Source organism: Nanorana parkeri, unplaced genomic scaffold (assembly GCF_000935625.1).
Source record: "Nanorana parkeri isolate BGI_ZX_2015 unplaced genomic scaffold, ASM93562v1 scaffold1079, whole genome shotgun sequence".
Taxonomy (NCBI): Eukaryota; Metazoa; Chordata; class Amphibia; order Anura; family Dicroglossidae; genus Nanorana; species Nanorana parkeri.
This window is the reverse complement of record NW_017307347.1, coordinates 157,519-185,050: the sequence shown is the minus strand read 5'-3', so window position 1 is coordinate 185,050 and position 27,532 is coordinate 157,519. Positions and strand designations below refer to the sequence as shown.

Below are 27,532 nucleotides of genomic sequence, written 5' to 3'. Positions count from 1 at the left end.
AGGCTATACGTCTTTCGATGCCCCTGATATTCTCTTCCTCTGCAGCTAATAAGCATTGATTTCTACTGTAGTGGTAAATCATTGGGCATAGTGAAAATACAAAAGAGCAAGCAAAAGCTTGAACATGACAGTTTTGACAATTTTTCACACAGTAAATTGTGTGAATATTCACTTTAATCATCTAACCACCAAAAAGCAAATTCCTGTTCACTTTAAACAATCAATCAATAAAATAGATAAAATAAGTAAGAAGGAATTGGCTGTGCACAATGTTGGAGAATTGAAGAGATAACTTACACTTGATTGTACGAAGATTTCAATCCAACAGTTTGAGTTATTCCTCTTAAATCAAAAGATTTACTCCTGATGTCTTAACTCCTTTGGTAAACCCGCCTGCATACATTGGCTGAAAAAAAACACTTGGTTTCCCCTTTAAGGCAACAATGTCGTAAGTTTGCCCATTGACGTGAACATGGCCAGGAAACATTTTTGTGGACATCTGAAAAGCTGCCTTGTGGCTCTTGGTCTCTTATCAACATCTATGTCTGATCTCCAAAAAAATGTCAGCAAGGATTTGGAGAGAGTGTTAAGTTTCCTCTCAAGTTGTGCAGCTTCTCCAGAGCATTGTACATGTAACATAATATCACGCGATCTAACGTTCATCCCCGGACCATTGTTTTTTTTGTCTCCCAACTACATTGTAAAGACAGTCTACCCCTTCCTTCTATAAGCCTCTGTCTTTATTTTATCTGGAATCTTTCTGTATTTATTGGCAGCACACGGTGCATCTACATTCCCCGCTAGCTTGCTATTTGGCTATTACAGCTATTTGGCAATACGCAGCTGGACAAAATAGGTTCAACTAAAAATACAAACAAATTCTTAAGTGTCACAACAAGGTAAGAATGGACGCATATCATCGGCGGGGTGTACAGAAGCTACCTGACTCTGCAAGTTTAGTTGACTCTTGATCTGTGACACAGGGACAGCAATTGCATTCCAAGCCCCTTATAAGGTAAAGATGGCAGCTAGCATATATATATATCAATGCTGTGTTCACTTTAAATACCCATTCATGTGCAAATGTTTAAAAAACTGGATTTTTCCTTGTACAGAGTAAGTAAACACAACTTCACCTTATTCACTAATCTATGTAAACATTTATTATTAGGGGTGCGGAAATTAACGATTAATCCGTCGATTAATTGTTAATTTCTTTGATCGATCAAAATTATTTTGATCGATCAAAGTACTCACCTCTCCGTCGGCTTCCGGGTCTTCCATAAACAAGAGGGCGCAAAACTAGGTCAGCTGACTGCCTGGACCGAACATATCAGGGAAGGTGACAGGAACAATAAATATATATGTATAATGTACTTACTTATGTGGGTCTGGGAACCAGATGTGAACCGGCCTGTGAGGAGGATCAGGATGTCCAGAATGTGTGTTGAATGGCGGCTGATATATTGCCTGAGGCTGCATGTCTTTGGCACGAGGGAGAAAACCCACACAAGCAGTGAGAACATGCACAAACTGAGGGACCCTATGCTGCAAGGCAGATGTGCTAATCACTAAGCCACTGTGCTGCTGTAAACAATCCACCAGAATAATCCAAGGCTTCAACAGTCAGACAAAAGTCAGAGACAGGCAGAACTCTATCTAGGCCATGAGCACACCTGTTGATCAGGCAGAGGCTGAATAGCCAGCATTCAGTTTATTCTTTCTTGATTAGGGTATAGGTGTACACTGCAGAGACCTGAACTGAGAGTAACAACCAGCAGATTCATATTTGGAAAAAAATAGAGTCCCCTTCAAGATGTTTTAGGATGCCTTGATAGAATGCAGCAGCTATCCAATAACATGTTTGCTATGGGAATACACAGAATGAAGAGAAGGATTCGTACACTTAAAGTGAAATTAAAGGATATTCCCCCGCACCCCCAAATGCTAGTGTAAGGACTTACCTAAAATGATGCCTCTTGATCCGATCATCTTCTTCTTTCCTGTAGTTTTCAGCAGTCCCTCCAGCGCTGGTGCCAGTCTCTGATCCAGCGGTGACTGCTGTGTCTTCTGTGTCCCATGGTGTCTGTGCGGGTGCACTCTGCCTCCATTAACTTACCTTGTGTCTCTCCTCATCTCCCAGCCGAAGATCTGCTACTGCGCATGCACCCGCCCCATGATCCTTTGAGGCTGCCCGGGATTTTTCAGATCTTTAGACGGGAACGCGCGGCAGAGACACAGGTAAGTTTAAACCTTTTTTGTAACTTGTTAAAAATATTTTTGCATATATCTACTGCTTGCTAGCCGTAGATACAGTATATGCAAAACCCCTCGAGGGTTTAATCGTCCTTTAATGCCGACTATCAACCCATGCAGACAATTTCTAGAAAAGCTTTAGAATCTTTCCAGATAAGGAATGACATTTATAATATGATATTTATGATATTTATATTTATGATATGCAGATGACTGCAAAGAGCCAGACACCAACCCGCGCCCCGCAAGCGGCTGAACTTCACACTCTGAAGGTGATTAAAAAATAATTGTCCTTTGATCTGCTGTATCAGATCCAATAACAAGAGAACACTATAATCCGGCTTTTGTTTTGCCAGAGGAATTATTAAACAATGCTTCAATATGAAGACACGTCTCCCCCTGGGCCTCCTTGTGACACAACAAACAGCGAACTCATAACATTGATTGGACCCATTTCTGAAATGTAATATCCCCCATCCATAACGTAAGATTGGCTGGTATTTAAAGCATTCAGATGAGCGGAAAATGAATATGCCTGTGACAATTTCATCTGATCGTTAAAACTTTCTTGGACTTGGCGCTTAAAGGGAACCTGTTATAAGAGGAAAATGGAGGCCGGAATTGCTGGCTTCTACTGAAAATGCTAGTTGTGTGGCAGTCATGTTGACCCATTTGGTCAAATACTTCAAAGCATCAACTCGATCGAGCCCCTTGTCAGGTCTTTATTGCTGTCCATGCCCTTGCTGGAGAGATTCACCCTCCTTGTTTGCCCTGGTGACCAATGCCACTGGAACGAAGACAGATGGGAATCCAAAAATGTTACTATTGTAATCTGAACAGAACTGTTTCGTGGATAACTGTCCTACAGTGTATTTCCCTTCACTTTGGAGAGATTTACACTCTCTTCCAGATGTGTCTCGGGTAGGTTGGTGGTAGTGCTGGACCGATTAAAATCAGATTTAGTTTTGTATAGATGACGGGGCGGCAGGGTTAGTTTTAATTTTTTTTATTGTTTCTTTATTTTATTTTACTTTTTATTTCTTTTTTACATTTTTATTTATCTTTTCACCTTTTTAATTTTTTTAATTTGTTTATCTTGTTATTTTTATAATGATTTTCTTATTATTTTTACTTTTTAATCACCTTTATATTTTAATTATTATTTCTTATTTTGTTAACTCAATTGTTTACATTTTTATTTATGTAATTTTTTTTACCATTTAAATTTTTTTTTCACTTAACTTTATTGCCATCACACAGGAGCTAACAATCCCCTGTGTGATTGCATTTGGGGGTGACAGGTTCTATTTATTGAATATAGCTTCGGCTGTCACAATCCTATGGATCTCTGGCCAGCGAGGGGAGGACAGACGGAGCCAGCGAGGAGAGAGGTAGGCGCATGGGGGGTGGTGAATGCACCTGCAGTCTCATTACAAGTGATCTTCCCCAATTTACATTTAGCCCTACTTGCCGGAAGCAGGGCTAAATGTAGAAAACAATTTGCCGGAAGATTCCACACCCCTGCCGCCCCTCTGCTCCCTGCCACCCTGGCACAACAACTTTTGTTCCCCATGCTACCTTTGTGTGTTGTAAAGTAGTCACCGCTCCATGCTCGATCCCATGATGGACTACAATCTCATGTTTAGTTTACTAATTTGTATTGAGATTGTTGTCCATCACAGGAGCAAGCTTGGAGTGGTGGCTACCCTACAACACACACAGGGTCCATGGGAAACAAAAGTAGCCACCCTCCAGAAGGAAGGACAGTGTCAGGACCAATTCAGAGATGATTGGAGGAACTACAGCCGAGTAATACACAAATAAGATACATTTTTGTCAATAGTTAAAGGTACTTGAATGTATTTTTAAGATTTAACTTCTGAATTTAGTGTCACTTTAAGGGTCAGTGGTTTGGCTTTTGTCTCCTTTACTAGTGCATGGAATAGCCTCCGGCCATCGGAGGTGGGTTTTATCACGCATGTAGATTTTGTAGGTCTTTGACTCTTCTGGGTAGAAGGATCAAAAGCCAATATTTTTTTTATTCGTCTCCTTATAAAAAAAAAAGATAAAAAAGTGCCGTTGTTCAGAATTATTATTATTATTATACAGGCTGTATATAGCGCCAACAATTTGTGCAGCAATTTACAGTATAAGGAAGACATTACATTCACAATACAATTCAAGACAAGATAGTAAGGACTAGGAGGGCCCTGCCCGTGAGGGCTTACAATCTAAAAGAATGTCTATATTCCCCCATGGCCACTGACCAGTCAGTGAATGTAGTATATTTCCTGGGCATTTCGCCATGCACGACTAGAGATACAGTCATGTGTTGCTAATGCTGTTAGTATACTATGACCTCCGTGTTATGGCTACATTACCAATAACGTGCAGGCGGCTCAGCTGCTAGCAATTGTGACAGCCTGCCCCGCAGCTCATGTATACACATCTATACACAAGCACTTTAGATCATTTGATTACAACCTAAACACTATTACGGAAGTCTGATCAGCAGTGAAAGTTTTTTTCCCTTTAATCGTTCAGGCAATAAATTGACCCACGGATATAACATGATTAAAAGATGGCTATTACAGAATGAACGCTCAACTCCAGTCAAAACATTTTTTCTTAAGCATTGGATAGAGTGGTGACTTCCACTTACATCAAACCCTGCGACATCTTATCAAAGCCTAAGAATATGGAAACCGGCACTCCAATAGCAGATATAATATGTCTATTTATTGACGTACATGCAAAAAGGTAGCATAGCACATTTAGCTACCTTTTTCCATATACGTCAATAAATAGACATATTGTATCTGCTATTGGAGTGCCGGTGTCCATATTCTTTTGTATCACTGTGACGGTGGCCATCCATCGACTACCGGGCACCCATGTTATTCTAATGGATATGCGGTCAGGAGTGCGATGGGTACATGGACTGTAATCTTATCAAAGCCTGACACACAGAGAGATGTGTTTACAAAACAAGACGCAAAAATTGTATGCACATCTTTTCTGTGCTAATGGGGGTTAAAACTAATGGTATTTGCATATTTCCTTTCCAGATCAAATGTAATTTCACGTAAATACAGCATTATGGCTACTAGATGGAGATAGTTACATAGTTACATAGTTACATAGTATTTGAGGTTGAATAAAGACATTAGTCCATCAAGTCCAACCTATTAGGATCTCATTCTAGGAGTACCTGTACCCCTGTATATTACGGTCCCTTAAGAAATCGTCCAAAAGTTTCTTGAACAATTCCACATTCTTTGCTGAAATCACTGTCTGTGGCAGTGAGTTCCAGACCCTAACTGATCTTACTGTGAAGAACCCCCTTCGCCCCTTGTGCTGGAATTTTTTTTCCACCAATTTTAGGTGGTGGCCTCTAGATTTTGTAACGGAGTTAATTTTAAACAGTTTATCGCTAATGTTGCTACCACCATTGAACATTTTGTACATGGAGATCATATCCCCCCTTAATCTCCTCACCTCCAATGTGAACATGTTTAAATTTAGTAGCCTTGTCTCGTAGCTCTGGTCCTCCATACCCCTAATTAGTTTGGTTGCCCTCCGCTGGACTTTTTCCAACTCAAGGACATCTTTTCTTAGTACTGGTGACCAGAACTGGACCGCGTACTCCAGATGAGGTCGAACCAATGATCTATAAAGTGGCAAAATTATAGACTTGTCCCTGCAATACATCCCCTTTTTAATACAGGACAAGACCCTGCTAGCTTTGTTTGGGTTTGCTGGGTGCCTGAGTATGTTTTTTTTTAAGACAACCAATAGGACAAGGTAAGAGAGAAAAAAGAGCCAGCCAGGAAAATGAGCAGGGAGAGACAGCCAGGAGAGAGAGAGAGGAGAGATATCAAGCAACACATCTGCCTGAAGCAGAAGCCCTGTGACCTTCAAGACTTATCTGCACCCTGTGTTTCAGACACCTCCTTGCTCCCCATGTTCCAGCGCCCCTCCCTGTCCCGTTGCCCCAACATCGTGACATTTTGTATCTAGGCTTCAGTTTGGATGACACCCGGACACAGCACATACAGGACTCAAAACCCAGACTGTCCGGGTGAATCATAACTGTCCCCCATTCATGCTAATGACCGTGTGTGCGGCTGCTTCTGTAATCGGGAGTCTGCATGTAATCATATGTGATATGATTACATGTGGCTTAGAATAGATCACTGTACCCTGGATGCATCTATCATGAGTCCAAGAACAGTGATCTTTTCCAAACCGCATGTAATACAGATGCAGTCACTGTTACCCGGTCATTAACTTGAACAGGTGACACCAGTTGCATCTAAATGGGAGATTTGGGATTCCTGCAGCAGGAATCCGTAGGTTCCTCCTGAAGAAATCCCAAATCGCATTGTGTGAATGAGGCCTTAGATTGGTCTGTTATAGCAACAACTGTATACAAAACAGAAGCCAATTTTAACTAGAGAAATCTGTTAAAGTCATTATATTTTCTTTAGACGAAAAGAAACAAAAAACTAAAAAAAAACCTTAAAGTCAGCATAGAGGCCAAAGTCGAGAAAAATCAAGCCAGACACGGAACACGCATTTCTCATTCCTTTCCCAAGGATGATTCTGTTTGTGAGAACTTATTGAAGAGACTTCACATTTCTGTGACAATATACAGAAATAAATGTCATGTAGCATTGCAAAATATCTCTGATCTGGCACGGGACATGGCTTGGCCGCGGCATGCTTATAATTCATCCAGATTGCATTTTTCCTGTTAGCTTTGAACATTCCATGTTTTTTTTTTTTTTTAAGATTGATTTTGCAAAATGACATCTCAGGAGGATTACTTAAGCACTTTTGACATTCGCTGTGTGTCTCACTTCTTCAATATGAAGTTCAGTTATTTCAGCAACAGATACCTCAAGTGTCAGTAGAAATTTCCTCTCTTGAAAATCACAGAAGGACTCCACAAAGATCAGTCTGATTCTGATTATGTAGTGCTCTCAGTGGAAAGCGTTTAGTGACTACCGCTATCACTTCGATGTAGCTTATTTATCGGCGTCTCTACAGAAGGACTCCCGGCAGATATGTAAAACACACCCTTTAATATACCTCTGTAATCCTTCAAAACTAATAATTTTCTGATTGCCTACAGGAACTCCATCAATCACACCAGCTTAAAGCGCCCATTCCGTGCCAAACAGAAGGCCTGCTTTCTTTGCCAGCCTCCTATCCCAACTGCCCTAGGCAAACGCCTACTTTGCCTCGCGGTAAATACGCCCCTGATCCCAACCACAAATGGTGTTAAAAATTCTCCTATGCTTCCGGGTGCCTCCTGGCAGAGCGGCGAGCTTGAAATCACATGAGATGGCACTCCAGCCCATTGCAGGTATGCATTTTCACCGGATTTTGAGCTCCAAGCTCTACAGTGATGTCACCCGTGCCTGCCAGAAGCCTTGAAGGCCAGAGCAGAATAATATATTTTTTTGGGGGGCAAATGGTTTGGTTAGAATAGGCTTTTTAAAGCCATTTGTATAATTGGTGATGGTAAGGCATGCACTGATACCAGTTCAGATACCAGTACAGATACTTGGCATTTTCATGAGAACTACCAGGGTTGCAGTGGTTGCAGCTGGGACCTGGCTCTGGCACTCCACCACTGTCCTGAAATCATTAGTCTGTATTGTTTTAGAAAAACTGTCACATGACAATAAACAAAAATGTATCAGTACTTGTATCTGTGAGTACTTGGACAAGAATCAGTACTTCTAATGGTATCAGTGCATCACTTATATATATTTATAAAAACAAAATCATACAGAGATGTACGAATCCCAGGAGCTCCGTATGATCCTTACATATGACAGCGGCCTCCTAACCTTTGAATTTTTCTCTAGACTAGTCTTGGAGCTCGAAAAGTACCTGTACTTGTACTGAGTATAGTACTTGGTATCGGTGCATCCCTAGTGGTGGTAGTTGGGGGGGGGGGGTCAAGAAACTGGCAAAAAACCACACCTTCCATTTGGCATGGAAGGTCCTCTTTTGTGTTGACAGTCTTTGTAAGCTGATAGATGGGAGGAAGAAATACTTAGGTGGGTATCTAAAAGGGTTCCCGCAAAGTTGAAGTAGCAAGAAAGAGGCGGGGCAGTGTCATAAACTCTGCAGCATTAAAGGCTGTGAAAGGTTTGTCCCACTGCTGATGTTTTTCTGCCATATAGCATGGCAGAGGTAGGTTCCTCACATGACAAGGGGCCTGATTTACTTAAAGAAGAATTCCAGGTAAAATGTGTATTAACCCTTGTAGTGGGGCTACCCCTGCACTGCTGCAAGGGTTAAATGCTCATTGTTCCCTAGAGTCAAAAATAAATAAAGTTATACTCACCTGATCTTACAAGCTAGCTGGCTCTTAGGCTGCACCCTGGAGCCTCTCTACTCCTTCGCTGTAGTGGTCTAAGGTTCCTCAGTCATCACATTCTATAAACAGTGTATAGGACGTAAGGACTCCATGGGACATACTGTACCATTGCTGCAGCGGTGGAAGAAATAGGCTGGAGGGATCGCTGTCACAGCTGGCCAGCTCCGAGATTCAGGTGAGTATAACATTGATATTTTTAACCCTAGGTGGTGACATCACAGGGAGTAATGAAAACTATATCTTGCTACAGGAACATGGGTAAAGATAAAAAAGGTTGAGACATGCAGAGAGGAGGGAAATGGAGATCTGGGGTTACATTTTGATAATGCCTAGCTGTTAATTCTCCAGCTTTCACTCAGGCACTCCCGCTAATCAGTTCGATTACCAGGTCTCCAGGCCACTGGGAATTCATTCTGACTCTACTGCCAAGTCTGACAGAACTGGCTGGAGCGGCAGTGGCGTAACAACCGGGGGGTGGTGCATCTGTGCTGTGACAGTTCTCTCTCAAAGTCCTAGCCTATTTCTGGCTGTTCTCGGTGCTATTACATATTACATATAACTGGTCGCTCTTTCAGGACCATTGTGCTACTGTTACAAGCTGTTGCTAAGGGAGAAGACATACAAAATTACTGTGCAAAAAATTATTGGTTAAACCCGTAAGTACCTTTTTTTAAAAGTTTATAAAGTGGGGAATAGAGATCAAAAAGTGGGAAAGAGGGAGACTTGGTCCAAATTAGAGAAACTACTTTGAAATGAAGGACTAAACCCAACATAAAAAGAAACAGAAATATTTGATCTTACCACCAAGAAATGCTTCACTAATGTATTTGTCTACACAATGAAGTGAAGATCCTATACTGGCCTTCTGGAAGCAAATTATACACATTCTAGCGGGACTTAAATCACAAATTCACTTTACACATAGCAACACAACTCTACTTTGTTTAATATACTCTATAAACACAAAGAACTTGAGGGCCTTATTCAGCACCTCGTATCTCCATCTCCCACTTCGTATCTCCATCTCCCACTTCGTATCTCCCCTCTCCCACCTCATATCTCCCCTCTCAACACAATTACTAATGGACTCAATCATGGAGATGGAGATGTTGTTAGCAAGTCAGATCGCAGTCCAGAGAGTGCACAATCTATATCGTGAATTCAGAATTACATAAGAACCGCGTATGGTGAAGAGCCACATAGTCCTATGATTAAAGCATGCTGCAGCTGCTGAGGGTTGAAACTGAAAAAGGACGGAGAGTCATCTCATTTTTATTTTCAACAATTGTGAAGATGTTTTGTACACACCAGATACAGTGCTGGAGCATATTATCTCTACATACACGATAAAGGCGACGAACCATCAAAATGCAGCCAATTAAAGTAGACCTCCAATGAGCACAACGGTTGTATCTAAAATAGCAAGATAATGTAAGGCATAGCTATTTTAGAAACAAATGCAAGTTGGAGTCTCTGTGTTTTCTATAATGAGACACAGACAAGTTATCTGGCTGTCATACTGGTGGTTGGCTTCAGTGCTTTCTTAGCTACTGACCTGAAGCAAGTAAAGAAATAAGGTCAAAGATTCATTGCATTTGCGCCCAGGGCCGGATTTACCCTCTGTGCTGCCCCAAGGCCAGGTTCCTTAATGCGCCCCGCACCCCCCTCCCTGCCAACCCCCTCCCAATGGAGAATGGCAACTAGAAGGCGGGGCACCAGGGTGGGTTTTATTTGTTTTGCTTTTATGTTTATTTTTTAAACTTTTTTATCTCTTATTTATTTTTAGAAGGGCTAAATGTAGAAGAAAAACTACCCACCCAACGCCAGGAACTGCATGTCCTGGGCGTCGGGCGATAGGAATTCCACACCCCCGCTGCCCTTCTACTCCCTTTTACTTATTTTTTATTTATTTTTTCACTTAACTTTATTGCTATCACACATGAGCTAACAAACCCCTGTGTGATGGCATTTGGACGAGACAGGTTCTCTTTAATGAACCTGTCACCTCAAATACAGGAGTTTGAGCACAGTACTGTGCTGTCTCTCCTGTGACAGCTCAGATGGGAAGGCTGCGAGTACAGCTCTCCACTTTCAGTGTTTACACGGAACAGAGCGGAGAATGTCCTGCTCTGCTCCCAGCTCATCCATCCTTCGCGTGGTTCTGGGTCCCCTAGAAGAGCGGGAGACCCCCGAAAACCATGTCTGGGAGGGAGGCGGCCAGCAAGGAGAGAGGCGGCCGGGGGGGGGCAGACCTGCAGACTGCATACAAGTGATCTCGGCGACATCGCTAAAATCACTTGTACAAACCAAGTGGCAGCTTCCCCCCTGTACATTTAGGTCTAGTTGTCGAAGCAGGGCTAAATGTAGAAGAAAAACTACCCGCCCAGCGCCAGGAACTGCATGTCCTGGCCGTCGGGCGATAGGAATTCCACACACCTGCTGCCCTTCTACTTTCTGCTGCCCCAAGGTCGGGCCTCTGTGGCCTTGTGGGAAATCTGGCCCTGTTTGTGCCATTTCTTCCTGACCTTATGGTACCACCGCCTGTGGCTGTGCAAACCCTTAGAAGTTCTGGGTGTAGGGTGGCATAGTTTCCAAAGTGTCCCTCTTTCTGCAGGCCAGTCCCCACTCTGCAAATTGTACCCGCAGTACATAACGTGTTACTGCAAGAGGCACATTTACTACACCAATATTTTTTCTATGTCCTCCCAACATTTCTTGAAATGGGGGCAAATATGAAATTCTGTCATGATTAGCATTTATATCAATAAAAGTGCTTTAGACATTTTGATGGCATTTATGTGTGTATTTGTTTTTCTTTTACTGTTACTAAAAGGTATTTCCCATCTCAAATAGGTGGGAGGCACGTCCTTACTATTTGTGGCTCTGCACAATAAATAAAAAGGCATCAATAAAGTCATCGGCAGAACACACATGCTGCCTAACACTTCCTCGTCTAAGCGGTTAAATTGACCAGCTGAAGACGAGGTAACCTGCTGTGATCGGAACTTTTGCTTCAGCTATCAGGGGAATTCTAAAAATAGAATGAAAAGTCTTCTGCGTGCAATGAAAGTGCGCAGATTGTGACTCACTGTCCCCAATCCCCGGGCAGAGAGAAAAAAAGAAAGACATCACTCGTGAATATAAAAAAGGATAAGAGCTACAAAGGAGAGGAATTTCATTTTCACAGAGCGATGTATGGGACGTGCGTCTAGAGATAGACATCTCTTTCAGATGCAGTAAGATGACACCAAGACTGGCTGCAATATTAAGGACACCAAACTCATATTAAGGACACCAAACAAATATTAAGTGACACCAAAATTAGGAGTTAAATCTTAAAAATACATTCAAGTACCTTTACTATTAACAAAAATGTATCTTATTTGTATATCACTCGGCTGTAGATCCTCCCATCATCTCTGAATTGGTGCTGACACTGTCCTTCCTTCTGGAGGGGGGGCTACTTTTGTTCCCCATGGTCCCTCCATAGTTGTTGTCAAACTCCTATCGGCCTGCAAAATGGACGTTTTGCAGGCTGATAGGAGTTTGACAACAACTATTAAGACGGCACTGTTACAGGTATACCGGCAAAATAAAATGCAGAGGGATCACTTTGTACAGGGGGACCCTAGAGAGAAATATGCAAAATGCGCAGATAGGACCTCAAATAAAACAGCTTTTTTATTGAAAAATATACTTTATTTATATCATAAAATATACAAAAACAAGTTACACATTCGGGGTACACTCTACCCTGTACTGCGACGCAGCGCATAAACACTACATAGCAATACATTACAATCACACTAATAAATTACATTCACCCCACGGCGAGATGCCTGAAATGTAGCACAAGACAAGTATCCTGGGCCCTCCACCACAAATAAAACAGGTTGTTATAGATACCACTATTGCAACTGTGTCTACACACTTAAATGCCCCTGTTTATTGGTGTGAGTGGGTAAGACCACAGGTCCATTTAAAAGCCGATTCCAAAAACATCAGAGCAACATTAGGACCACTATGAGGTATGTTACTAATGGTGAAGATTTGGATAAGAACAAACCAGTAGCCATTCACTTTGGAATACAAACTCCAAGTACACTGTGTTTGTATTCCAAAGTGAATGGCTCATTCCAAAGAGGGATGGCCATTGACCACATACAGGCACACCATAGAGGTGGGAATAGAGATATTCAATTTTGATGCAGGGAGGAATTTTGGATACCATCCCTGGATACTGTGGCCCTCGGGGCCTGCATACCAATTCATCTTACACATGTTTTTGACTGATAGATAATGCGGCAGCTATTCTAACTCTTTCCCACTCCACTAAATGAATGTGCCTTGCAGCCACCTCTGTGCTAGTCGTAGAGAAATGTCATCACTTCATGTCCTGGCTGGTGAGAATGAACGCCCTCATATTCCTACACTGAGAGGTCTCCTTTAAATCTGAGATCCCTGGGCCGCAGTGATCAGTCAAGACAGATACTGTATAGAACAGCCGGGTTTTGCTGTTACACTTCGCACATGTGATTACGTGCCGTTCCCTCCTAACAATCATCAGATTCAATCCTCCTTCGTGCTCATTACACTCTGCGGAAACTTGCACTTCGTTTCGCTCGCCGGAGATATTGGATCTGTTCCAGCGGAGCTTGCAGTAATTCACACTGGGCAGGGAATTTCACACTCAAATATTGGACAAAAGCTTGTGCTAAATTGATGCATTTCCTGCAAATCCATAATACACGGCAAGAACATTGAACACATTAGTATTTCTGGCTGACCGTTGAAGGTATAAATCATGTTTAGGATATTTAAAGAGACCCTGTCACCAACAAAAAAAAAAATACTGGCAAAACACAGAGAAATCAAGTATTTGAAATGCATACTTGCCATGTTTTTGTCTTTCCATTAATTTTTTTTTTATTTACTTGCAATATGTCTTTGAACTTGCTTGAAAAATAAGACTACAAGAGAGTCAATTCTCTAGTGCAGCCTCCTACAGTCTTTCATGTCATAGTCCTTTCCTCTTCTGGGAGGCAGAGCACCTTCAGCTCCCTACATAAAACTTTTATGCAGCTGCAGGAGAGGAGTGACATTGAATACTATAGAGTGTCACTTAGGTGACAGTTTTGAGTCTGCTCGGGCTGCTGATATCAAATCCAAGATGGCGGGACATGGCAGCACTCTCAGGGCTTTCCGATGTCTCCACAAGGTAGGTTTCACAGGCATGCATAGAATACATTAAATGCACATATGATCTTATAGGAAGAAGGTCTGGCGACTAAGTTCCTTTAAGTGAATCACTTACCCTGGAACAATCAATGAATTCACAAGTCTTGACCAACATGGTTCTTCTAGGGCAGTGACCCAACAGGCCAATCCCTACCCCCCTCAGGTGGCAAAAAGTGTAGAGACACCCCTGGTCAGTTCACCTAAAACTGATATTTCCCATACTGATATTGATATTTGTACTGGAAATTGAACCCCCTAACAGTATTCTCTGTCTCTCTGAGTATTTACTTGTGAGTTCCTGGGTCTGCATACCTTCTGTGCCCATTATGAGGGGTCCCACCACCCCTGATGGTTGTTCTCTGTATTTTATACTACAGAGAATGTTACAGAAGGAGCTGGAACACACACCGATGGACAGGAACAGCCATGAATTAAGGCAGGGATTTTGCTGTTGGAGCTTTCAAGACACGCTAAGGCACCAATCTCCAACTATGACTAAAGTATCACATTTTCTTGCACGTTTGTTTTTAAAAGGAATATAATAATTCTTCCATTAAACAAACTAATTTTAATTTGGGTCAGTTCTAGTGTACGCACATGAGAGTCCTTGGGAGCAGAACCATGACTGGACCTATGCAAGAATTTGAATATTATTATTATCTTTTGTTATTATAACTGTCCTGGCTGAAAGATTTATATTTTCTGCTTTTATAGCTTTAACTTTGTACCAAGCCTGACACTTCAGTTAGACAGTTCTGCATGTCAGATGATGCCTGGCCTCATACACTGCACATTGAGAAAACAGGCGATAGTGAGGTCATACAGTTGACAGGCCACCAACTTTCAGACTGCATGTGACCTCTGGCTGTGACAGTAATTCCCATATTTCTGCCCTAATGGGTTGCTTTCAAGTTTTGAGCAGCTTAATTCTATTAATCCATGCAAACCAGTGATGACATCTTTAGCCAAGTACACTATATCATAAGAGGCTCTGTTATTCAAATTCCAATTTCAGCTGGGCTCTAACCTATCTCACTTCCCACGCCATAACATTGGCTAACAGCTAGTGTATGACTGATGATCTCACTGGCCAACAGGCTGCCTCCTTTTGTGGGTATGGATTGTTTTGGGGGTGGCTGGGACATAGATGTAAGTTACAAATTATGTCAGTTTTGATATTACCCACCAAACACAATTGCCCATCACCTTCCATCATCTTCCCTTATAAAGTGTATGTATGTAACAGACTTACCTGTCCCCCACTCCATGATCGGCCCAGGCTTCTGCCACGTCATCGCGGACGTCACCAGGCCCCTTCTCTGGCTTTTTAAGCTACAGGATTCAATTCCCCGACGCTCGAGCAAGAAAGAAGACACCGGGAAATACCGCTCCAACCCCGCACGCTGAACCTGCCTTATACCTGTCTCAAACCTGCCTCAACCTCAAGCTTCACTCCCTTAACAGCGTTACTGGATTGTATACCTGCCTCAGACACCCTGATCTCTGCAGACTCTGAATATTGCCTCAATCTCAAACTTCCCTCCCTTGACAGAGTTACTGGATCATATTTCCTGCATGCCAGTTCTACCATTGTGGAGCAGCACCCCTAACTGCCTATTGGGGTTACGTTCCACTTAGCAACCACAGAGATCATTCACTACAAAGGACTCTTGACAAGTCTACCTGGGGATAAGTCCGAGTTCCAGATAGATTGCCAGCGCAATACTTCTAAACTGCAAGTACTAAATATACCAAACGAAATATCAAATGACTGCCTATGAAATACTCCCTCCGATATAAAATATCACCTCACTGTTCTACTATCAAGTTGATTGCATGTTGAATATTCCTGATTGAAACTGCTTATTTATCCATCTGCATTACTCAGAGGGAGTATGTGTGATACACTTCGCACACTTGCAATCTGTTAGCCTGTGATACACTTCCCACACTTGCATTCTATTAGTCTCCAGGGAAGCTGGGTATTATTATTATTATTATACAGGATTTATATAGCGCCAACAGTTTGCGCAGCGCTTTACAATATATAACTCATTGCCTAACGCAAGTTAAACCCCTCCACAACACATCCTCACTGTGAGTCATCGCACATAGGAGTGCCCCGGGGTGTACACCCTAAAAACGAACTTCTCTTATTTGCTCCCTTTTGGTCTACTAAATATGCAGTTGAAAGTGTTTTGTTATATCATTTTAATTAGTGCAAATAATACCTGTTGATTTTTTCCAGAAGAAATAAACTAATAACCTTTTGTGCTATTTCAACCCTCCCTATTTTTAAAGGGATAAAACATATGGAAATGTGCATGTATTCCAGAGAGCTACTAAATATGTATAGGTTGGCTTTTCTCTTGCATTCTTTGAACCAAGACCTCTACTTATTACACCAAGTTAGTTATGTAACTAAATTGAAAAAATAAGAGCATAAAGTTTTCCAAGAAGCGAATTAAATTGCTCTGTATGATGTAGTAATAGGCACATGTACATTTGCAAAAAGAAACATGCTGAAAGGATTGCATTGTTTAGGCAGCCAGTATACAGACAATGTTGGCCATTTTTTCTTCACTTCCCGTCATCAAAAATATTTTTTTTCAATGTTAGATTTTAGCAATATTATAGATCTGAAGAACTGAAATTTCCGGGCAATCTCTGTTTCTGGAGAAACAAAGTCATAATAATTTAAGCTGATAAAGATGTTTGAAAGTTTGAAAAATGTCTCTTCTTCTGAAGCATGAAAAGCACATCACAAATGAGTAGTTATTGACAGAATGTAACAAATTCAAACTTTAACACCATAACTTACATCAAAAGCACAGAGGATGTGCTAAGCATGCATACTCAATAAACAGTGCACGCCTCAACAAGCTAAGAAAAAAGTGCAGCACTCATACCTACCAATCGGAATGCATTATATTGTAGCCAAACTAGTACAAGATGGATCGGGACTGGATGCTATACTTGGTGCACCTTGTTTTATTATATAATTTAATTTATGGTGTGATAAACTATAAGTTAGCAATGTTGACTGCAGCATGGTGCCTTTGTAGATCATTAAGTTGTGTTCCTCTACCTTGAGCCCAAGAGGAAACTTCTTTAAGGTGACCTAATTTATTATGGAGGCCAGGAAATGAGATTGTCTAGGTCCATCTTAACACAAGAACAGTCATGTAATTTTATCTATTTTATCAACTGTTAGGCACGCATTCCCAGCGCAGTGATTTCTGTGATATATAGTCATGTAATGTTGTTACCTTCAGCAATGTGATTTTTTGCAGAATGTTATTATTTAACTGTTACCTAATGGGCAATAACTTTGCTCCCACATATGTATTGCCTAGTATAGTGCAAGGATTGTGAGGATTAATTTGAACCTAGTGACACTGGAGAACTAATTCACAGATGAACTGTCTTGTATGCCTTAGCTAGACACAGATACTTACTGATTTAGCAACATTGTGGTGTACAACTAAGTTAGCAACCATGTGATGTCCAGCTCAAATCAGCAACTGTGTGATGTCCAGTGCAATCAGCAACTGATTTCCACCTCAATCATCAACAGTGTGATGTCTGGCTCAATCAGCAATTGATTTCCACCTCAATTAGTAACTGTGTTATGTCCACCTAAGTTTGCAATAATGTGATGTCCAGCTGCAGGAATTTTTTCTAAATTTAGTATTGGCACATCTGTACAAATGTTTAGCTCTTTGCTTAAAGCACTATATAAGGAGAGCCACCACTGTTATGATTAGGCTCACAGATGAATTCACAGATGTTCCATCGACCATTCATCCTGCGGATCACCATGGATAACAAACCGTTGATTGCGGGTCACCTCTCACAAGCCCACAGGATCCATTGGTAATTGGAAGCTCTGGTGCTGGCATCAGGAAGAGCTCACCCACAATCTTCCCCAGCAAACAGACAGGCTGCACATCAGAGCCCTCAGTGTTAAGGTGCCCATACACTGCTCGATTCTCGTACGAGAATCGCGGGAAATCCCGCAATCGTACGAGAATCGAGCAGTGTGAACGGAGACGTGCGACCATTTCTACTGTACGGTCGCACGTCTTCCGTCGAACCAGCATGTTCGAAAACCAGCTGGGAATCGTACGATTCTCGGCTGGTTAGAACGGTGCTCGGAAGACAAATGCCGAATGGGCCGGTGTGGGGAGGGGCTGGGGAAGGACCCAGCGGTCAGGCAGTAATGACAAAGTGACAGGAAGATGGAGTGTCCTCAAAAAAGATTTTAGGGACCTAGTTCAGAAGCTAAAGAAGAGTACTTCCAAGGTGGGATTCTTAGAAATACTGCCGGTACCAAGAGCCACGCCAGAGAGACAGCGAGAACTAAGAGAGCTAAACAAGTGTCTAAAATGACTCTACAGCAGGGACGGACTGCACCTAAATGGGGAGGGTGCAGCTCTGCTGGGGGAAGAGATGGTCAATAGACTAGTGGAACTTTTAAACTAGGACCTGGGAGCGGGGGGGGAGTGATCAGAAACAGCTATGCCAGACAGCAAACAAAGATCAAAAACATCAGACAGCATAGACAAGACAGGGGACAATATTGATAACAGACAAGAGAGAAGAAAATTTAACATCATTCAATAACAAGAGTCTGGCAGAAGTTCCACTAGAGAATGATAATTATATAATTACAACTAATAGTGATATAACCCAGAGGACAAGCAAAAAACAAAAAGGCATGTTTACAAATGCTAGAAGTCTGGCAAACAAAATAGATAATCTAGAGCTTTTACTAATTGAGGAAAAGTATGACCTCGTGGGAATAACAGGAACCTGTTTTGACAGCACCCATGACTGGACCGCAAATATTGAAGGGTACAATTTACTTAGATGGGAACGCAAGGATAGAAGAGGGGGAGTGGTATGCATGTACAGCAGGAATAATCTGATAGTAAATGTGCGCTACGTCATCAACAATGCATCTATATCATATACCCATTATTAATGGGTATATGCTATATGCTACCCATTATTAACGGGTATATGATATAGACACCCAACCATAGGGGAAGAGGAGGAACTTCAACTCATTTCACAGATAGAGATGGCGGGGAGGCATGCCAATGTTATCATTATGGGGGACTTTAATTATCCAGATATTGATATGGAAAACGGAACCACTCAATCATCAAAGGCTTCACTGCATGCATTGTCTACAAGACTATTACATGGGTCAAATGGTGGAAACACCGACTAGAGACAATGCTTTACTGGACTTACTAATCTCTTATAATACTGAACTAATCACAGACGTGGATGCAAAGGACAACTTGAGTTAGAGTGATCACAAGGTAGTAGCGTTTAGTGTCCTTTTAGGGAAACAGAAAAGGGTGAGAACAACAAGAACACTAAACTTCAAAGAGGCAAATGAATACATGGAAAAACTAGGCTTTTAAAATGAATAAGATAGAAGGGTCATCAAATGCATTCAAGTACTACAAGGGTTGTAACAACAAATGCAAAAATGCTATTAGGGCAGCAAAAATAAGCTATGAAGAACAAATAGCTATAGGGAGCAAAGGTAATCCCAAAAAACTATATAAATACATAAATAGTCAAATGTAAAGACAGAGCACATAGGCCCCATACGGGACGAGCAGGGTAAGCTGGCCACAAGTGGCAGGGAGAAAGCAGCGGTATTATACATTTTCTTCTCTTCTGTTTTTACTGATGAGCAGGATGCGTATGATAAACAAAGTAATCACTATTCTAATAATGGACTAGACGAAGCCCAGTGGCTAACAGAAGCGGAGGTAAGAAAGCGGCTTGAAAAGCTAAACACTAATAAATCTCCGGGGACCAGATGGCTTGCATCCAAGGGTGCTCAAAGAACTGAGTCTGGTTATTGCCAGACCATTGTTTTTAATTTTTAAGGACACATTGAGGACGGGAGAGATACCAGAGTACTGGAAGAAAGCGAATGTGGTGCCGATATTCAGGAATGGTTCAAGATGTGCACTAGGTAACTACAGGCCAGTCAGTCTTACATCAGTAATATGCAAGGTTTTTGAGGGAATGGTCAGGGACTATATTGAAAAGTTTGCATGTGTGAATAGTATCATAAGCAAGAACCAACACGGATTAATGAAAGGCTTTTCTTGCCAGACAAGTTTGTTAACATGCTATGAGGAAGTAAGTTGTAAGGTGGACAGGGGAATCCCAGTTGCTTCAGTCTTTCTAAACTTTGCAAAGGCGTTTGACACAGTACCCCACAAATGGTTAGCATACAAACCAAGGTCAATGGGCATTAAGAACCAATATGTACATGCGGTGAAAACTGGTTGCAGGACCACATCCAGAGGGTAGGGATAAATGGTACATTCTCTTAATAGTCCAAAAGTGGTGAGTGAAGTGCCCCAGGGTCAGTCTTGGGGCCAATTCTGTTTATCTTGTTCATAAATGACATCGAGGTTGGAATAAATAACTCACTGTCAGTGTTTGCTGACGATGCGAAGTTGTGCAGGGAAGTAAGATCGCAACATGACATGGGATCCTTGCAGCAAGACCTCGATAAAATTGGAAAGTGCGCAACTATATGGCATATGAGGTTTATTCTAGATAGATGTAAATCATGCACTTGGGAGTTGGGAACATGCATGCTGAGTACACCTTAGACGAGGTTTCACTGGGGAAAACAGAGATGTAGAAGGATCTTGGGGTTCTTATAGACTACAGACTCAGTAATAGCATGCAGTGCCAAGCCGCAGCTAATAAAGCTAGTAGTATATTATCTTGCATGAAAAGAGGGATTCATTCACGGGATAAAAATATAATTTTGCCCCTTTACAAAACACAGGTTAGGCCCCATCTTGAGTACATGGTGCAATTATGGTCACCAATCCTCAGCAGGGATGTCCTTGAGCTAGAAAAGGATCAGAGAAGGGCAACCAAATTAATACGGGGGATGGAGGGTCTAAGTTATCAAGAACGCCTACAAACATTATGATTGTTCTCCTTAGAGAAGAGGCGCTTAAGAGGTGACACAATCACAGTTTACAAACTCATCAGTCGGGACTGCGGTATTGGGAACACACTACCATTGCGAGGGCACAACAAGAAGTTAGAGGGCAGGAGGTATAATTGTAAACTGCGTAAGGGGTATTTTACTTTGAGAGTGGTAAAGATGTAGAATTTACTTCCACAGATAGCAGAATGAACATAAACTGCTTTAAAAAAAACTTGGATGAGTTCCTCAGTTCACAAAACATGCAGGGTTATTGAAATTCTGAGGATCACACACACACACACACACACACACACACACACACACACATTGTCTTTATTCAACCTCACCTACTATGTAACTATATAAGCAATTGGACATGCATCAATTCACTAATTAGGCATGGTAGCAATTTCTCAGAACCGCTCAGTGTCTGGGTTGCAGTTAAAATGTAATTATAAATGCATTCTGGGGGTGGACAAGTTGAGCGATTCTCTACAGTGTGTGAGCACAAAGAAGTGTCCACAGCTCCAGGAAGCTGATGAGCTACTTACTACAAACTTGTCAGTCAGGTAAATATGTGTGGAAACTGATTTTTTATTACTGATTACTTGGCAGTGGCAGCTAAAAAATAAAAGCGACTGTAGAGATAAGTAATGATAATTATAAAGTATTTGCTAACTTATATTCTTTAGTAGAAAAGTTGCATTAAACTTATTAACAAGAAAACTTGTGGGTGTCATGCTGTACTCAACTCTTTCTCTAAAAGCTTGGCAAGGAACCCAAAATATTAATTTTTCCTGGCAACAAATCTCATGCTCTTTCTTCCCCTTTCAAAGTCCCCCTCTCTTTCTCTCCTACCCCTCTCTTCCCACCCCCCCCTTACCTCTCTTTTTATCCCTGCCCTTCCTCTGGACTCAGGAGAAGGAAGGGCCCCATCAAAGAGCAAAGCTGGAAAAGGTGGCAGCTGTGCCCTAAATTATTCTGCTGGTAGGTGATGTTTAGTTAGCCCTGGGACCTGGAGGTGGCTGGGGCTTCGGAGGCTGGGTTCAGAGCCTACATGTTCATCCTGTGACCCATGTAGAGGCTGGTAGAGGTGCCACTAGGTTGAGTGGTGTTACAATGTATTAGCTGGTGTTTATGTAATGAGAAAGCATCTCTATAGACTGTGCCCCCTACGTCTAGGCTGAAATACCTTACCACTGCCACCTTATATGGGGCAGCCCCTGCTGACCTCCTTTTGGAAACACTAGTTGCCTGGCTGTTATTCTGCAGTTCTAGCTTCAAAACCTTCTGATTTGCTGAAAAAATTATCATAATTAGTCCTTATCTGCATACTTTTTCTATGTTTTGGTATTGGGTTAGTGTTACAGGGGTTGGAAAGCTGGCCAGAACTTTAAGAAAATCACTTGATTTCACCATTCCTGCTAAAGAGTGTGGATGGATGAATCTCCCCTGCTGGCTTTATATTGACCAAGTCTTGGCTGCTGCACAATCTCTCACATTACTCGTTTGACAAAAGTCTATTGAAAAATCGACTTTTGCTGAGCTGGCAGGGCCACTAATGGATTGAATTTTGATCCGTGTATGGCCACCTTGAGTGTGAGGGTTAGGGTTATAGGGAGAGGCAGTGTGAGTGTTAATTTTTCAGCCGTGAGCATTGAAAGAATAAGGCAAAGAATAAGAAGCATGGAGAGAATAAGGCAATGTAGTAGCTTTGACTTTCCCCACCCCCATATATTGACATGGATAAGGAATTAAATAGGCAAAGAGAAGCCATTCGATTTTTCTGTTGTTGCTGGTTGTCCTGTTTAGGTTTCCTTGTGAATATTCCCCTCTGAGCTTGAGTTAGTGTGAGGGTTAGTGTTATCACTATAGGGAGGGTTAGAATTAAAATTGAGGCCAAAGGTAAGGTTAGTGTAAGGGTTGGCGTTACAGGGAGAGTTAGTTTGAATGGTTGTCTTAAGCTGGCCATACACTGGTCCTGCTGACTGAGTTGAAGCTGCAGTCACTGTTTGGGTATTCTGACAATGGCACACCTGCTGCTGTCATAATACAACAGGCCGGTGGGGGGATTCCTCCATGTATAGTGTTAGCATGGATGGGGATTGTATGGCCAGCATTAGGATAGGGCATCTCTCAGTGCCAGGGATCTGCGTTTACATTAACCAATAGTGTAAATCTCCTAGTGCTGAACGCTAATACTGCATATTGTCAGGGCCGGATTTACTCTCTCTGCTGCCCCGCCCCAAGGACAGGTTCCTCAATGTGCCGACCTACCTGCCCCCACCATGGTGAATGGCAGACCTGCAGGCTGCATACAAGTGATCCCGGCAACAACTCCGGGATCACTTGTACAAAACAAGTGGCGGCTTCCCCGCTGTACATTTAGCCCTGCTTGCCCAAAGCGGGGCTAAATGTAGAAAACAACTACCCGCCTGGTGCCCGGAACTACATGTCCCGGGTATCGGGAGTTAGGAATTCCACACCCCTGCTGCCCCGCTACTCCCTGCTGCCCCAAGGCTGCGCCTTGGTTGGCCTTGTAGGAAATCCGGCCCTGCATATTGTATATTGGTGTGCAAAGGAGCAGGTGTTCAGACAGAGCACAAAAAGCCACAGACGTTTTAGGAGGTAGACTTCAAAAGTAGAGAAAAAAAAATGAACTTCAAGTAATGGTTGGTCATAGGTTCCAAAGTGACGATTGCATGTTGCATAGGATGCACTGATGGACTGGTTGCATGGAAACATTGATGCAGCAATGGACTGGTTGCACAGAAAATTTGAAGACTTTATGGCTGCGAGGAGACCACCAGATAGTGTATTATAAATGTGTTGTCTCTTTAGAATGTTGCTTCTTATATTCCATCACACAGCTATAGCCCCAGTAGATGAATGTCTCTACATCTCTCTTACTGATTTATGTTCTTTCTCTGTGACAAGCAGATGTATTACCAGAAGGGTTACCAATACGGGGTCACTCAGAAATTGAGTTATTGATGGCTGTTGGTGCTTGGACCTCAACATCACAGGTAGAGATATAAGTGAGAATACAGAGAAAATACATTTAACACCACATATAATGCACTTTGTGGTTTTGTTTCATATATCCAACTTTCATTGTTATATTTGTAAACACAATTTTATATTAAATTAAACTGTGAAGATTGGCTGGACACTGTGTTCACCTGGTATCCTCCTATAAAGACACTACAGATAGCACGTAAAGACAGTCTGCTGGCTGCTGATGTCTAAAGCATGTTGAAGCTGTGTTAAAGTTCTACATTCCAGTCAGATTACCAACGAGTGGCTTTTAAAGGCCCAATTTTGCCTCCAATGAAATCCAAATACTAGTTTTGGATCAGCGTCTCAGGAAATATCGAAACTAGAGGGTCAACATAACAACCAGACATCTGAACATTATTGGAAAGAGAGGTCACCATTGACAGCCTCCCTTTTGTCTTTGCTAAGGTTCTATGTAACCCCTTGTACTGCTCCTCAGCTATTAAAGATATCACTGAGTATTTGAGTCATTCAATAAGCACTGGCTTTAAAAATAGCTCTGCAGATTCATCTGGGTTCAGGTGGTGATTAAATGGATACAGCAATAAAATGGTTTTTAAATGAAACAGTCTACCAGAAATATTGCACACGGCAATCTGATTCTATGTGAACTGTAACATGTTTATTTGTCAGGGTTGCATAGATAACATTGTTTTACTATGAAGGATCTATTATGAAAGATCTGTGAAGACAAATGGGAAGTGACAGAATAATAGAATAAAGAGTGCGGTCCTTTGTTACCTCACAGATGACTTTACCCAAAGGACTCTACAACTAGTATCACATGGTGTGCAGTCTGAGACTATGATGCACTCATTCTGAATACGAGTACATCAACTTTCTTTATTAAATGTCAAAGTGAACCTTAAGCCCAGTTCCATCTTGGGCAAAATATCATTAGGTGGCTCCCCCAGCAGCTCATACAAATGAAAAAGCAGTTCCGGCTGCTATACTCACTTTAACTTCTAGTTATAACCTGGCTTAATTCCTTAAGTACCTTGGGGTGCAGGTTATCCGGACCCACTGCTTTGTTTGCATTGAGCATTTTAAGTCTTTGTTGTATCCCGGTTTCTGTCAACCACTGGGGGAAAGACTTACCAAACCAGTGATGTGGTGTCATGCCTCTTCTGGGCTGAATGATGCCATTGTCATTCAGCCCACTTCCATGGCTCTCCATCAAGGCTCTGCCCCCATTGCCCTGGACTCACAGGAAAATGCTTCATAGAACGGTGCCACATATTTACACTGGGCGTCATTCAACCCACTTATCATGGGTTGACACGCTGCGTGTTGGGTCTGTGCCCCCAATCCTGGACTCATAGGAGAATGCTGCAGTCACTGAACCAGACTGAAGATATCTGGAAGATGTATGTATATTTATTTTAAAGGGTTTAGGGCCAAATTCTCTGAGCCCAGAGTTGGGCTTTTAGGGAAAAGCGTGGGGTGGTGGACCCAAACCCAGAATTGGGTTTAAAAGGTAGGACTAATTTAAACTTGTATGGGATTGTATAGTCTTTTCCAAGATACATATAAAAGACATCTAGGTCATTGACCCCTAAATCTGGACTACTTTTGTTCTCTATTCAGCTACTCTTGGACTGATCATGTGACTATAGCAGGCGGACACTCCTAAAGCAAGCATGTCCTCCATATGCTCTCCACCAGCTTCCAGTACCTGATAACATGTTAGATTTGCAGTTTTGTGCAATGCAAAGGAGCCCAATTGTTTTTGGGTGCAATAGCTCCCCCTCTATATATAAAAAACATCTGCTGTGTAGAAGGCTGTAGGAAGATAATATAAGCACATCATTCAAGTCAGTATTTTAACTAGTCAAAGGGTGTTTTTTTCTATATTTGGCTGAAATAAAAAGGTTGATAAAAGATTTTTTTCCGCTTTGATTTGAATGACATTACAGCTTCTGTAAGCTTTAATCAAGTGTCAGTGTATAATGACAATCTACAATACAAGCCGCAGACAGGATCACTGAGGACAGAAAGGACAGAACAGCATCAGCATAACAAAGCAATGACATGGACTGTACCGTGTTTGTGCATACTGAGATGAGACAGTGTAAGTCCAGATCAGAATGTATTATTAAATCAAAACTATATAAAGATTTTGATTAATTTAATATGAAGTACATTATATACTGTGGACTATAGCTCTCTGTATGATTGTCCTGTCCTGTGAACTGTACATTATATTGTATGTTGTCTACTCTGGACTGCGGCACTCCATATGCTGTGCTGTTCATTACATACTATGGACAACTCTAATCTCTATGCTGTGCTCTATGCTTCATACCCAAGACCAAAGTATGCAAAATCTCAATGCATCCCAGTCTAAAATGTAAGGAGGACCCCAAGCAAAAACTCAAAAAAGTGGGGTTCCATCTTTTGCATCAAAGTCCTCCCTTCAGAAGCCCTCCTCCACATCAGAGCCTCCCCTTCACATCAGAATATTCCCTTTAACATCAGAGTCACCCTTTAAATCAGAGTGTCCCACCTTTCACACCAAAAGCCCCCCTTCAAATCAGGAGCCCCCCCCTTTATATCAGAACCCCTCATCACATTAAAAGCCCCCTTCACATCATAAGACCCATTTACATCAGTAGTCCCCTTTCACATTAGAAGCTCCCTCCTTTTACATCAGAGTGTCCCTCCTTCACATCAGAAGCCCCACTTCACATCAGGAGCCCCCTCTTCATATCAGAAGCTACCCATCACATTAGAAGCCCCCTTCACATCATAAGCCCCCTTTTATATTGGAATTCCCCCTTTTACATCAGTGGTCCCTCTTACATTAAAAGCTCCATCTTTTTACATCAGAGTGTCCCTCCTTTTACATCAGGAGCCCCACCTTCACATCGGAAGCTCCCCATCATATTCAAAGCCCCCTTTACAACATAAGCCCCCCTTTTATATTGGAATTCCCCCTTATACATCAGTAGTCCACCTTTCATTAAAAGCTCCTTTCACACCAGGAGCCCCCCTTCATAACAGAAGCCCCCACCTTTTCTCAGAAGCCCCCCATCACATTAGAAGCCCACCTTCACATCAGAAGTCATTCTTTTGTATTGGAATATCCCCCTTTTACATCAGTAGCCCCCCCTCTGCACATTAGAAGCTCCCTCCTTTAACATCCAAGTGCCCCTCCTTTCACATCAGAAGCCCCCCATCACATTAGAAGCCCCCCTTCACAATAGATGCCCCTCATTTATATTGGAATCCCCCCTTTTACATCAGAGTTCCCCCTTCACATTACAGTCCTACCATCAGAAAATGTAGAGGCATCCCTGAGGAAGCCAGAAGGCACCCTGGTTGAGAAAGGCTAAATTACACAACCAGTAAGTCTACATTCTTCCACATGGCACCTACTCCTACACAGGTGTGCTCTAGTGATGCCACCAACCAGTTGTGTCTGCAAGTCAAAGGTTTAATCTTCAGCCTTATAAAGCATCAATTTGTTACTCACCACACTGCACAAATAACAGTAATTAGACCGTAAAAGTCAAATATCTAATTGGGTATGCAGGTCAGTGATTAGGAGGTCCAGTGATTTCTAATAAAAACAAGAACACAAGGCAATCCCAAGG

The 27,532-nt window shown here is 42.0% G+C and overlaps 1 protein-coding gene across 1 annotated transcript in view; it reads right to left on the bottom strand.

Moving 5' to 3' along the window:
* The window catches only part of ADRA1D (adrenoceptor alpha 1D), a 127,006-nt gene that overhangs the window by 54,241 nt on the left and 45,233 nt on the right, over positions 1 to 27,532 (bottom strand). Inside the window, exons 2-3 of the mRNA XM_018567651.1 lie at positions 27,210 to 27,232; positions 10,961 to 10,970 (exon numbers count right to left, since the gene is read on the bottom strand). Coding sequence (XP_018423153.1) covers positions 10,961 to 10,970; positions 27,210 to 27,232 — 33 coding nt within the window. The remainder of the gene's footprint in view (positions 1 to 10,960; positions 10,971 to 27,209; positions 27,233 to 27,532) is intronic.